Source organism: Anopheles coustani, chromosome 3 (assembly GCF_943734705.1).
Source record: "Anopheles coustani chromosome 3, idAnoCousDA_361_x.2, whole genome shotgun sequence".
In the NCBI taxonomy this organism is placed as follows: domain Eukaryota; kingdom Metazoa; phylum Arthropoda; class Insecta; order Diptera; family Culicidae; genus Anopheles; species Anopheles coustani.
In genome coordinates, this window is record NC_071288.1 from 89726955 (window position 1) to 89741755 (window position 14801).

General features: G+C 42.6%; 1 protein-coding gene across 1 annotated transcript; it reads left to right on the forward strand.

Annotated features, from left to right (window-relative positions):
• Positions 1-8011: 8011 nt before the first annotated feature.
• Positions 8012-12254, forward strand: LOC131261410 (uncharacterized). The gene is made up of 5 exons (XM_058263440.1): positions 8012-8134; positions 8251-8348; positions 8915-9040; positions 9919-10436; positions 10504-12254. Exons 1-5 carry the CDS (start codon positions 8089-8091, stop codon positions 10544-10546), a joined length of 831 nt encoding a protein of 276 aa, XP_058119423.1. The 5' UTR covers positions 8012-8088; the 3' UTR covers positions 10547-12254.
• The last annotated feature ends 2547 nt before the right edge of the window (positions 12255-14801 follow it).

Sequence of the window (14801 nt, forward strand, 5' to 3'; positions counted from 1 at the left end):
GAATCAGAATTGCATCCCGTCCCGGTAAAGCCGTCCCGAAAATGTAAACCAATATTTTGCTGCCGAATTGTTGCTCGAGTGCCTTTTGTTGACGGTACATTGTGACCGAGGGCCCATTAAACGATTTTGTATGTTTTTTCCTACTTCTTTTGCTGCTTAAATCTCTTCTATTTCTCGTTTTCTTTCAACTTTGTTTTGGGCAAACGCCGGAGATAAGTACGAGGTCGCACGAGGGAAAGGTGTCAAACACTCGCACTTTTCATCATCCCTATTTTTTTTTCTCTGTACTGTGCAAAAGGACATCGGGCAAGAACTCAAACAAGAGGGATTAGAGGACAAGCACGAACGAGAGGATTAACATTCTTCCACCATTTCCATTTGCTTCGCTCTAGTTTTACACAAAGTTTTCGGTGGAAAAAAGATGTACATCTTATCTTTTGCTAGAGACTTCAAGCGCGAGCTGCAATCTTAACTTTACCGTACTGCTTCTTCGGTATGTATAGTGTAGAAGAAGAAATTGGAAGGATAAATCTCTTCCGAAAGATCACCACCGGGTCGGGTCATCTTCTCCTTCGGATGTTCTCCTTTTATTTATCTCCGAGTGCGCGCTGTGGGCTTCGGTTTGTCTTGAAAAAGATAAGCAAACACCTACCAACTTAACACTTCCCCCTGGAGAGTGGGTAATCAGCATAAGAGCATCCTAAGTGATCGTATCACAACCTGGAGGTGTTCAAGCAAATATTCACGCCTTTAAAAACACTTTTTTAGACGACCAGGACTGCGTGTCCTGGAAGATGAAAGCTTTATCGGTGAGTCCTGGAAATGATCTCGAAACTGGTAGCAGCTCCACGGTTTCGTCCTGAAGTAAATCGATAAAACTGTAAACACATCGATCGGAGTTTCCCGATACAAAGTGCCAGCGTATGGCTTAGCCCGATTTAAGACGGAGAATAAACTCGAAACAAACGCTTACAAAGCTCTCAACCGAGTGTGAAATCTGATTTCCAGCCAATCCGACTCCATTTAAAGGAGTCGTCCTTCCCGGTTTTTACAACCATACGCCTTTTTTCCCCCGAGAGGATACATTTGAGGGATGTTTGAAACCTCTCATCGTTCGTCGTTACACACGCAAACAACACGTACCTAAATGGTGGAAAACGAGGAAATTGGGGTGAACGAGTTTAGTTGTTTTTTATGCCCTCTTCAAATGCCACTTGAATTTATCTATTAAAATAAGCAAATAATTATCTCCCCTGGGGATTCCTGGCGAAAGAAACAAACCCAGTGGCTGGCGGGAAAATCAGGCGAGGGAAATCCACCCCAAAGCAAAGCACCCTATCCGAAGGTCAACAGAGATTTGGGTTTAGAAAAAGAAAGGCGAAGTACACACCAACAATAATTGGCCATCCAATTAATTCAATTAACTGCCAACACGGAGCCACCTTCCGAGGCGACCATGTGTCGACGTTTAATCCACCACGTGTGCAGGATCGTTCGCGCGCTAGGAAACCCAGCGCTGGCGTCCCCATGGTAACGTCAACATACACTGTACCCCTTTCGGGCTCGTTCCGAACCGGAAGGTTGTTGCGTTCAGGTCCGGGCCGGAGCCAATTCCGGCCATTTCCAGCGTGTTTGCATCCATTCGGTGTCAGGTGAATCGAACGTAAAGCGACACCTTAGGTTCGTTTCGTTGCTCATGCTCATTCCAGACTGGGCCACTTTCTAGCAACGCTCGTCATAAACGGTACCCTTGCATTTCCCGAGCCAAAAGGCGAACCGAATCAAATCAGGAGAAATAATGAAAATCTTCATGAAAATACACCACTGGAAATATTAACAAGAGCGACAAATCAAGTGCAGGTTCAGATGGTAAAAATCTAAAACAATATTCTTTTCGGTTGCGTCACTGCCGGTTTATAAAGCAAAAGTTTAACTACAACGATGTAAGAATAACAAGTTAAAGTTTACAACTGCAAAAGATAGGTGCTGTAAGAAGATTGGTTTGAAGAAGAAGTATAGTCAGTAAAATGTTCTTAATTCAGCGGAAGGTGAGTAAACATATGAACTTTGAAGTGCATTTCGAAAATGTTAAAATCTATCAGATATTCAAATAAAAAAGCGCAACAAATTTCGTGCTAAAGGGTAGGATAAACTCAGTGGAAAAGTTAAAAAAATAATTTAAGTTTTGAAAAATATCATAATTTATGTTAAGCTTAAAATAAATAATAAGATTATTCATCAATAAGAAACTTTAAACTACTTTAAGTGCACTAGCTTTAAGGTTCTTATTCTGTTTCTAAAAACACGACGCACAGCTTTCTGAAGCATTGTAGTTGTTCAGTGTACTTCTCTAATATCGCATCAATTCAATACAAACAACGAGTGTTTACACGAATTACAAATTATGGTCAAACAAAAGTAATATAGAAACGCAGTAATAAACTAAACGAAACGAAAATAACATAATTTTAAACAGAATTTTTAAACTTATTTTTCCATACAAAATGAAAATGTGTGTTTTTTTAAATGTTTTTTATGAATCGGAAGGTTTGTTACGCTTATACTTTGTCAACTTACTGTACTTTTTGCTTGCCAAGGTAAACGCAACCAACAACCAGTAACGTTTGTACTGAGCTAGATGTGTTGCTACCTAGCAACCCTGGCGTACCGGTTCCAACGCTGCTTTGATGTTTCCTATTCTCATCCAGCGCGCTCCGGATGTGCCGAGTGATGGAACAGCATCATTTCTCACCTTCCACCACCACAAAGTCGACGACACGGCCGTCGGCCGGTTCTCCCACGTGCGCTGCTATCCTCCGCCGTCGATGGCGGACGACCCGTAATCCGATCCCGAGCGAACGGTACCGGAACAAATCGGCAAGCGGATGATGACGAGATTTCTCCCCTCGTTGGGTGGATGGAAAAAACATTCAAATACACGAGTGGCTTTCCCAGCGATTCGTTGGAGAGCAAACGATGGAATTGTTTAATTAAAATCGGATTCCAAAACCCAAATCGGACCTTCCGGGACAGTTCGTCACCCGAGACAAATTAAGTCTCCGGAGAGTTTGCAGGACATTTTAACGCAACTTACGATTGTTAGTCGGGAAAAGCTGTTGTAAAACACTTTTCATTTTTTACAATCACTACACACTTTCGGGATGCCATTTTAGGAAGACATGTATTCCTTTAATCCACATTGCATCCAAAACGCTCATCAGAATTGCATCGTTTGCAACCGGCGTTTCTTCTCGGCTGCGCGTTGCTCTACCTTTCCGTCATCTGTCGTCGGTCGTGTGAAATGAGGTGTTAAATTACCGGCAAAATCCACTTTTCAAAAGAGCAACGCTCTGTCTGCTGCTTGGCCGGAAGAATAGGACGAATCAAATGACACAGACCCTCGGGCGCTTCGCCCTACCATTGCCGGTGTCCTTGGCTTGGTTTAGGCAGCCTAGACGCATTCCAGTTGTTCACAATTGCTCTCTCTATCTCTCACTCGTAGACCCTATTAAAGACATCCAGGTGAACCCGGGTGGATGGACATTTTCGTGTAAAATTTGTATTGAAAATTTATTGAATGTTGTTTGGTCCATTATATTACGCGTTAAAAATCTGTAAAAAAAAACAACTATGTTTATATTGGTTACTACTAAAGTTCTATCAAAAACAAATTCAATTTACCTCGTAACGTAAGTATTCACAACACATAAAGATTTTATTTCAATGTACAGATATTCGGTAATATTTTCGACATCGTGAGGTCCACATTTTAAATGATTAAGACCTCTGTTGGAAACTGTTCCAACGTTGTGCAAGCAAGAAAAAGAAACAAGAAATTTCTTAGGGACCGCTGTGGTGCGGAACCAAAAAATTAGTTTTTATTTTACAGGTTTGCACAGAATCCCTCATCGCTCCCAAACGTGCCCTATTTATAGCCTCCTGCCGGCGAAGCCGACGCCAAGAGCCATCGCTCCTCTCGATCAGCCGATCCGTCAGCTGATCGATGAAGTTCCCTTTTTGGGTTATCACTATCGTCAGGCTGTCTGTTCTTAGCCGAATTGACAGCTGGCGTTAGAAGCAAAAGTGTTTCTAACAACCTCCAAAGACTAATTCTAATTGATTAATGTTGCCAATCCTTCAAAACGCATTTTCTAAACTGGTTGATCAAGCATTATTCCTGCAAAGCTAGCCAAATTGTTAGTAAACATTAATACACACTGAGTAGAACAATATTTTCAAGTATTGCCGAACAGCTAACTTGTTTCCTTTGCCTCTAATTTATGGGATTTATTTTTTAAATTTTGTAATGATTGTGATACTTCTCTTATTACTTATTACTTATTCTCTTATCGAAGCGTCAAGTTTGACATTTAAAGTTGTTTAAAATACAAGTTGGATAAAATACAATAAAAAGAAAGTTAGAGGTAAGTTAAGGCAATTCAGAAGATACAAATCTTGAAGTGTCAAACTATTCCACTAAAAAGGGGAAGCTGATAGCGAATTATGAAACAACTCAATGTATTTGGAGAATGCGTTTCATGAAACGAATTGATTTCTGTCTTCTCCTGCTTTGATGGCAAAAAAAAATATAATAAAAAATGTAATATAAAAAGGCCATAAATATGATTAAGTGAATACCCCATCCAGTCATACCATTACCAGGAATTACTTCTTCCGCCCAATCCGAGCCACTAAGCGCTTACCCACGCGATGCAAGGTGCACTCGACCAAAAATACCGCTCCACTGATGCCCCAACCTATGGCCACACAAAGCCACAGCGAGTGCAGATCTGTGAAGCTAAGTACCGTGCCGTTGATGCCGAGCTGCTTCTTCAACTGCTGCACCTGAGCCCAGTGCTCGTAATGCTTCTCCACCCATACTCGCAATCCGTTTTCCTCGTACTGTCCAATGCAGCGCTCGAAAATGTGCTTCATGGCCGTCTCCTTGGCGAAGGTGTACTGATAGTGTATGACAGCGAGCGGTTCGTCCAGGATGTAGTAGTTCCGGCGCCCGGTGACCGCGTCGAATGGTTCCGTACCGTGTAACAGCTGCACGACTCGACTCCTCACCTCCACGTAGCACTCGTCGGTGGACTTACCTATATCGCTTACATCAAACGGCACGAAGCGTTCCTTTAGACGAGCGGACAGCTCCGGACCGGCCTGGAACAGAGCGTACTTCTTATCCAATGGTTCCAGTATCGGAAGTCGGGCGGCTAGAAATTGCTCCAAATTTTGCGGACCCTCGGTGTAGCGGAGTGTCAGTAGGAGCGAGGTTACCTTCGCCAGGTACGCCTCGATAAGGACGAACGTCAGCACGTCCGCAGCTAGGTTTAGCCAACTGGACCAAGGTTCTAGCGAGCAGTACATCTTACCTACGCCTAGATAACCTACCACTGCGCGAACACCTATGAACACCCCGATCAGAATCCACAGTTCCTGCGTGAATGGCTGCAGCAGTGCATCGATCAGGGTACGCTTGAAGGGTCGTGGAACGACCAAACTCAGATGATCCCGCGCGTACAGATGTATCTTGGGCTGCCCGTCGAGTACTAGCATGTCCCGTGTGGCTACGAAGTGAACCGTCCCATTCCGCATGGCAGGCGAGTGAGCCGCGCCGATGAACTGAGGGTTATTTGGCTTGGCGTAAATTAGCTGAAGGCGCAACCGTAGCTGACCGGCGATGACGTTCCACATGTAAAAATCCGTCCCCATCCAGTACCCATTCCGGGCAATGTAGCTGAAGGGATAGAAATTGTACAAAAGTCCGGCCACACGTTCGCCGTCGAGCGAGCGAATGTCGAACCGAAAGATACTCCAAGCGTCGTCAAGTTCCGGCGGTGCGTACGTCACCAGCTCACCGAAGCTGATGCGCGTCACCGAAACCGGATTCTCGGCGGAAGGGGCGAAACTTAGCAGAGCCAAATATCCAATGCCAGAGTTACGTACAGCTTTATAGACGTTCCTCACGCCACTTGCTTGGACACCCTCTGTAAAGGTGCGATCCACAAGCAGGACGAATTTGTTGCTTCCGGGGTTTTTAATCCTTGCCAGCTCCTTCAACATATACGCCAAGCACTTGTTCTGCGCCTATAGATGTTGATTTCAAAATGGTGCACAAAAAGCGACGACAGTTCCACATTACTCACCACCGGCTCGTGACGTCCATCAATCACCACCATCGATTGAGCTTCGATTCGAACCTTTCTCCCATCCCACCGACCGGTACCCAATCGAGGCAGAAATACTCGCGGATAGTCACCTGCGAGTAAGGATACACCGCTGGCACTGCTGGCGGTGAAATACACTACGTTAAGGTCCGATTTAGCCAACCCTGCCTCTATGAGGTTCTGTAGGAAAGATTTTCCACTTTGGCCTGAAGCTGTGGCTAGAAAAGCCACAAGAAAGAAACTCATGCGCAACAGGACAACCATCGTGTTGTTTCTAATTCTTCAAACACTAAACGAATGACGGTACGCCAAGGTCCTTTATATAGAGATGAACAATTAGGAACTGAAAAGCATTCAAAATTGTTTTCCATTAGATCATAATTATGGCTTAGTTATCGCTTCGATCGATTTATTGTTCGTAAAAATGCTGACCGTGTGGAAATTTTCTTTTTCTAAAGGTTCAGCTTGAAAATGAAAATTAAATTGAAATGGAACTCAGACCCCTCTACACAGACTCTAATATTTTTTAGAAATACCTAATAATCAGAAGAATATGTAGACTACCTACCTTGAAGATTCGCGACAGCCGAGCGGTAGAGCCGGTTAGAAAATAGGCCCATGAGCGCCGGGGCTCACAACCTCGATGGCGAGGGTTCGAATCCCAAACGAGACCGGACCCTCCCCTGTACGAGACGACTGACTATCCACGTACAACAGGGAAACAAGCCTCGTAAGCCCTTAACGGGCAGGCATGACCAAGAGTTCGTTACGCCAAGAAGAAGATGTAGATTACTTAATTTGGTTATTCTTATCTTGTCTAGGCTTTTTCAACAAATAATTAATGATGACGCAATATTTTACTCCAAAGATATCATACTGAAAGCCATATGTGAATCATACTCTATTTTGCATTTAAAAAGAATGATGTGTTTGTTGATTTGTATATAAAATAGTAAATTTGGTATTTTGTAACTAGAGTTTTACTGACTTTTCTTTTCTATAACAAATTGATATTATTAGAAAAGGTATAGCATTCAAACAACAATGTAATTTTCAGGATGAAAACCAAATTGCCGATTTAAACTCTTTCGATACTATTTTGCTAGAGATGGAGGAAACATACGCCAACTGAGTTTACTAAGCCACACCTGAGTAGGCGAGCTAAGTGAGCCGTCTGAACAGGTGAGTTTGGTGAGCCACCGATTTGTTGTAAAGCTAGGGCGATGCAACACTTTCCTGAGCCAACAAATTATTCGGTGAGGTGAGCTGAGTGAGCCAAGTGGCTCACATGCTCACTACCCAACACTAGATACAACCGTAAAATTAAGTTAAAAGCACACTCATAAACCATTTTCGCAAACGCCTTCACATTGTTCAGCATGAAATATGCCACCACCCACGTGGTGGGCTAATTAAACCAGCCAAACCCCTGCCAAACAATTTCCATTTGCCTCCTCCACTCCCACCCAAAAAGACCTTGGTTTAAAAGGCTGCGAGTAAACATTTTCGCCTAGCGTATGACTTTGACATTTTCTCCATTCGCTCGCGAGAGAGAGGCACTCGAGGAAAAGCTTTTTCCCGCCGTGAGTGTCAGCATCGCGCTCGGTGAGAAAATTTAGTATTCCCACATCCGTATCGTCCCTTTTCATTCAACGATAGTCGCTCGAACGGGACGGGACATTTTTCAACCCCCCCAAAACGGTCCGCCCGAAACACGGTCGTGACACCGTTTTTCCGTCGCAAATTCGCAACGCTCCAGACGACTCCGGCGGTTATGCAAACCAGCCAGCAAACACCTGTCGGTAGTGGTTAACGGTAGTGCGAACGTGAATCGAATTTTCCGCCGACGAGAGCCAAGTGCAGTGAAAAGTGCAGTCCGAACCGCGGGCAGAGGAAAGCAGCGCAAACGGCAGCGAAAATGTTTTCCCGCAGGGAGCTGCTCTATCTGAAGGCGATCCTTTTCGGTAAGTGAAGGAATCGGTACGCCCGAACAAAGCCAAAGGAGGGACATGGAGGCAAAAAAGAAGTAGATCGAAGTGCGAATAAAACCATCTCCCCTTACCGTTCCTCTTCCACCTAGCAACCTTGCTGCATCTGGCCAACGCACTCCAGCTGGAAGGACTCTCGACAAAGAAACCCCGCATCACGAAGTACACCATGAAGCCCACGGCCAGCTCGGTAAGTGCGATACCGTGTGGCTGCGAGGCGTCGTCCATTTCCGGCCCACTGTCGTGGTCAATTAGTCTAATGACCACCCCCCCAACCCTCTTTTTCATGAATGAACCCTATTCCCCATTGCCAAGTGGTGGGCAACCCAGTGCCTTTGTGTCCAGTGTCTCGATAAGGTGCTGCTAGTTCACCACACGTAAGCGTATCGATTTTTCCTGTCCCTTCGCTTTCCCTACACCAACCCACACACACAGACAGACACATACCCAGCTAATAGTACAACCAGAAGAAGTTGGAAGGACTGTTTTCTTTCTCCCGTTTTGCCCACCCTCTGTCGACGAAAGCATAAACCAACCTTTTTGAACTCACTCCCACTCACTCACTCTTCAAAATTTCCATTGCCCCGAGCGCTTTTCCGAAGCTTTCGCTCTCCGGAAAAACTCCACTGTCACCGAGGGCGCCCACGGAGACACCCACGTTTGACATTTTCCGCGACACCAGAATCGTCTGTTTACCTAAATGTCATGGAGTTTTCATTATGTTTTTCTTGCTCTTTCCCCTCTCCCCCCACGCAGGCCACGGCCGTTCCATCGTCCCTGTCGCTGTACCGTCTGAATGCGTCAAGTGGAGCGACGTGCATTCTGATTCAAACCGACGGGCTGCTTAGTATCCAGTACCGGGATAAGTACAATGAGGATAAGGTGAGTGTGACAAAACGTGTGGCGTAGTGCGTACTGGACAGTCGGCTATCGTGTCGTTTAAATCTTCGCTAAAAAAAGCACGATAAAATGATAATAAAACAAGTGGAAAAGTGACTTCAAAGTTCAAAGTAGTACGGTGAAAAAACAAATCTAGTTTAAGGCACACACAAATGAAAACAAAAGTTCAAATTAATAGCACACCTATTGAGCATGTGATCATGTGTTGCTGCAGCGAATTTAAGAAAAAAATATGGAGGATTGATTGCCAAACGAATATCCCATTGACATAATTATGGCTAGTGTGTTGTTTATTAGATATTTGTGATTATTTATATGAAGAATCAAATCGCTTGTGGGATTATTGTTTCCCGACATCAGATTAATACATTTCACTCGTTTTATAAGGAGAGCGTTTTATTTGCGTATATAGAAATCTTAATGACTTCAACCCAAAATGATACCATCTTAGGAACTGAAACAAATCCCAAAGTCCAAAGAATAAATCTACTTCACTTCTTGATAATCGGTTACAAATCATGGATAATCAATGCCACAAAATGTTATAACTAAGCTTGTGTGTGTATAACAAGTTCAACTTGCAACAATGGATAACAAATATGACAAAACAGAAACAGAAAAGGACTAAAGTCTTCAGTATAAACCAATATCTACCATTATGATCCTTTATTGTGTACAACATGGCCAATTTAAAAAGAGAAAGATGAGGTGAAATAAGTTTAAAGATTAAGGTTAGGAAGTTTAAACATATTCATCAGATTTCAGCATGAGATTATTGCTTGGCTTTCTCTCTACAAGTCAATCTAGCTATTGAAAAAAGCCAACAAAATCACAATTCATTATCATTATTCATGTTGTAGGAAGCGGACACATTCATGCCGGACCAGATGGACATCTCCGGCGAGTGCTGGGAGGACGAGTCGCGTATTACGCTCGCCTGGAAGGGTTTCACCATCAACATTTACTTCTCGAAGACGCCGGGTGGCGAGCGCTGGTACGTGAACAGCGTCGACCTGGCGTACTCGTCCTCCAACAAGCTGTTCGAGCACATCGACCGCCCCGGGCTGGACGTGAAGCTGTCCACTCCGCCCGGCACGCTGCTCTTCCCGACGCCGGTCGGTAAGTCGTACACCTGCGACAAGGAGCTGACCATCACGATGTTCGCGCAGGACGAGAACGACAAGTCGGGCCACCTGGCCAAGCTGTACCTGCGCGAGCTGCGGATGCAGAGCTTCATGTACAAGGCCGGCAACGCCTGGGGACCGACGTTCCAGTGTAGCGCCACCGGCACGTACCGCGACGAGACGGCACCGATCGCCGTCGGTTCCACGCTGGCCGTCGCCACCGTCTGCACCGTCGTTGGCTACGGACTGTGGAGGTACCTGTTTTAACCTATGACCATATCACCATCAGATATTAAATTAAGCTGCCCTTTCCCTTTGCAGATACTTCAAAGTCAAGAAGTTCCAGTACGGAACCATGGCTTAAGGCGTGGATGGTACACCGCCGTACAGCACAAGACAATGGGAGCAGAGATAGTTCTATCGTGGCCAAACAGTAGAACATCAGATACCCAGCACAGCACTTCGTCTATAGCGGGGGAAAAAAATATCCAACCGAAAGCAGCTAGACTATGAATTGGATTGAGAAAACCTTCCATCATGGACAGCAACAGACAAGCACACGCAGAACACCGCCAATCTCTTTAGCTTTCACTGTGCAACCCCTTAGGAACCACAGCAGGAAAGTTGATAACATATGTGAAAATGGGGGAAAACACTTTAAACACACATTAAAACAACTAAAAAATTGAAACACATTGAAAGCATCTTGAAACAAAATCGCAAAACTTGGTAACACTAAAAAAAATAGTAACAATACGATGCAAAAGGAAATATGAAAACCTAAATACGAAAAAAAAACTCTATCACTCTTAATAGTTCTACCGTGCAAATGAAAATCCAATGTATTTACCAATGTTTTAAGATGTAAGCGTAAAAACAAGCGAAAAGTTGTATCAAAATACACATATATATATACATATTATTAATATACATATACAAATCGGAACGTTTGGAGCGCAGATCGGTTAGGAAAGGACAAGCACAGTGGAACTCGGAATTGGATCGATAAGCAAAGGAGAGCAAGGGAATGCAAGTGAACAAGCGAAAAAAAAAACACAAACGTCTAGCGCAGAATAGCGTTAAAACAGTCTTCCATTTTCATTTTAATGATATAATCGTGTGATTAAGAAATTAAAGAAACAAAGTCAAGAAACACTAAACAAAACTAGAGATGAAAAAAGAAAATAAAGGGACACTATAACTAACTAGATAAGCTTACGGTGTTGATGTAATGATAAGATAGTGTTGAAACGGGGGGCGTGAAGTGAAGGATGAATGCCACGGAAGGGTCGATAATTAATGACGATATAAAACATTCGTTCGTCGACAGATAAGGGAACTTTTTCCTCATACAAAAACCAAAAATAATCTTTCCTTTCGCACATTTTTACAAACAAATTGCACTACACTCCGAGAGCAATAGTATTTTTGCAATGAAAACGCACCGTGTCATTCCCAACAAACTAAAAAGTAATTCCCAGCATTATCAATTTGCACCAATTTGTACATATTATCATTCAATAGAGCAGTGGATCTTAACACAACTGACGAACTCGTCATTATTCTCTCCGTACGCGTCCCTTCACTTCCAACACGGGACGGGACATAAAAAGTGCACTCGTAAAACTCGTTAGTCTTTTTGGCAAAAAAAAGTTAAGCCCATGCTAAAACTAACGGTTCGAAAAAGCATTAAACTATGACAGACGAACGGGAATAGACATTCTTCTTAAAACCCAAAAAAAACCCACCCCGTATAAATTCGAACATATCTTGGTGTCCTCGGTGATTCGATTTTAGTTCGATGGAATAAATAAATTAACAACCATAAAACGACGACCGAAACATTTGCCGGGCCGAACGCCTTTCCCTGACTCGAACTAAGAACAGCAAATACTTTACTCCTTCTCGCCGAGGGGTTAGGTGGGATATGTTTTCGGTTCCGGCCGCCTATCGTAGGAGCATAAGTAGAATAACGCAAATGCAAAGTAAACGAGACAACAAAAAAAACCAAAACCCAAACAATGCCGGATGAGAATTGTCTGCAGTAATTCATACGTTTTCAAATTCAACTATCTGTATGTCGTTCGCCAAAAACAATTAACTCGTACCGTCGATACTCGAATAATTCCTCGGTGTGCTTCGATTTACAAGCGTCTTACTCTGACTTTTTGTTCCACTAAAACGTGTGAATTAAACTTGACGTATAATTTCAAAGCCAACCACGACATCTGACACTTATTCATACTCAATACTTTTTTTTCTTATTTCAAACAATACAAACTGTTTTCTGTAGTTTAAATGCATTTAACATATTGTTAGAGCTTCGCAAAGACGAGCGTATTAAAATCGTGAAAAATGGTTTGTGTTGCCGTTCAAAGTATGACCGTTAAACAAATTATTATGCAATACAATATTAGTTCGAATAAATAAATTAGTGTCCGAAGTTTATTCAAAAATCCGAAGAATATATCCCATCACAACATGGTATTACAGCCCTCGATAATTTACAATTAAATATTGTATTTTCCTCGCAAAGCGTTCGGATGCAATAAAAAACCACTAAATGTCGGATGATTAAAGTTTCAAATTGAAATGATATTTCAATACTGCGTAAACGTATATTTTCCTTGTTCAAATCGGCATTCGAAAAGTGAGCCACCAGCTTTCGCTATAAAGATCACCAAAATATACACAAAAACTAAACAATAACTATGGTAAAAAAAAACATAATAAACAGTACAACCCATGTGCCACGAATTGTGCAGCGTATAAAACAGATTAACTCTACAACTTGCCACTACACTTCTAGAGCTGGTTTCCGGATTGTATTATACGATTAAAAAAGATGTCGACGCGATCGCATCCACGAGACACGATGATGCACGATTGGCCGGTTTATGATATATATAGCTGATGGTAACAAAACACTAAAACGCACGGGTGCTTCATTGGACCGAACGGTTATCATCCTTTTGGCTGGCTGGTTTATGTTTGCAATGTTTTTTTATGCTTCTGTGTTTTTGGCTTTGTTTGTTTCGCTTTCCTGATACGGACAAGCTTTTTATACGGCAGCATTGAAGCGTAGGTTTCCTTTAATGAAGATAATCGAAAAGTTAGTTCTCGCCTACGGCACAACTGCAGGAATTGTACAGCGTTTGAAAGGGGGCTACTACTACCGATACATTGTTGATATTTTGTTTTTCAAATGACGAAAGAAGTGGCTTTGATTGCACAGTTATTGATGTTTAATGTAATGTTGTTTTAATGTGATTAGGCTTCCTCCTTTGTGCTGCATCCACAAAGCCATCGTATGTCGTAATGCTATGCTCTTGGGTTTTTTTCTTTTGTTTTACTTCGTTCGATTAGTTCGATAGTGAATAGTCGTTTTCTTTAGGGTATATATCGGTTTCTAATACTTAAATCACGTGTCATAATGTTTTAAGCTTAATATGAGAAGTAATACGAACGAATGAAAATTATGGAAGAAAACAAAACATAAATGATACACTAACTCTCTACGTGTTACTCTTGTCCAATCGAAACTTATCTGCGCTTCTTGGAGCCCGCGAGACATCGACTTTTCTAACCAAGATCACATTCGTTTTACTTTCGCTCGTTTTAATCACGCATTTAATTTAATGCAGTTAATTTTCATAGTTTTTTTTTTCTTTGCATACGCCAGACACACAACAAGCAAACACACAATAGAAAAAATCCATCCCATCCATCCAATTCATTCATCAGGCATGTTTCGAAAGCCAGGATCTAAGCGTTTGCTTCCTTCTGTGTTCATCTTTACATTGTCCAGCCCCTTGTCACACTACGCTGCTATTATATGACTAATTTTTGATAGTTTTCAGTTCCGTTTGAGTGCCGACCGCCGCCACCGGAGTGTCACGAACGGTTCTTCTCTGCTCCATCCCGCCTCCGACATCACAGTAGTACATCGCAATATACCACTTTCGCATTGCGCCACCACTTACAGCTACCGTCGATCGATTCTCAATCGCCCACGATAAACTGCGGTTAACCGGCGCTGATCTGGAGATGTGTATAAGAGAAATTTGTCTCCAAATTAACTTGAAAGTATCAGGGAGATGGGGAGCAATCGTTAACTAGCGGCATAAACAACAAACTGGAAAGCACACAACCAGCGCATTACACAAGGGCACTGGGTGTTAGTAACAAAACGCGTGAACAAAATCATCTAACAATGTTGAAGACTAAACGACATCGATAATCCAAGCACTGTCTACAAAGGCAACAGATCAAGAAACAATGTTTTGAAATAATTTACGGAGTGTTGTAATAGGTTTTAAAAATTGTTGTCCTACTTTATCCTGTACCGTTCAACACCATTTTTGTTTTGCAACAGATTCGATGTTAGCACCAAGCTAATTTGCAACATTCTCTTTTCTGACCGAGTAATAATTGATACAAAAGTGTACATCATCCTCCGTTTGAAAATACAATACAAATGAGTGCTATTAACCCTAGATTGATTGGTTCTCCTTCCAGTACAACATTCCTTCTTATCCCTACCTCGGATCGTTTCCTTGGATGTTTTTTCTTATTTTTTGACTGTTTTATGTTAACCTACTTGAACATAGAGTGGTGTA

Bases quoted from the DNA above. Each gene is read 5' to 3' on its own strand.
- LOC131261410 (XM_058263440.1), top strand. From the start codon at position 8,089: ATGTTTTCCCGCAGGGAGCTGCTCTATCTGAAGGCGATCCTTTTCG. The intron at 9,041-9,918 runs GTGAGTGTGACA...TTCATGTTGTAG, and splicing joins ATAAGTACAATGAGGATAAG to GAAGCGGACACATTCATGCC. The intron at 10,437-10,503 runs GTACCTGTTTTA...TTCCCTTTGCAG, and splicing joins GTTGGCTACGGACTGTGGAG to ATACTTCAAAGTCAAGAAGT.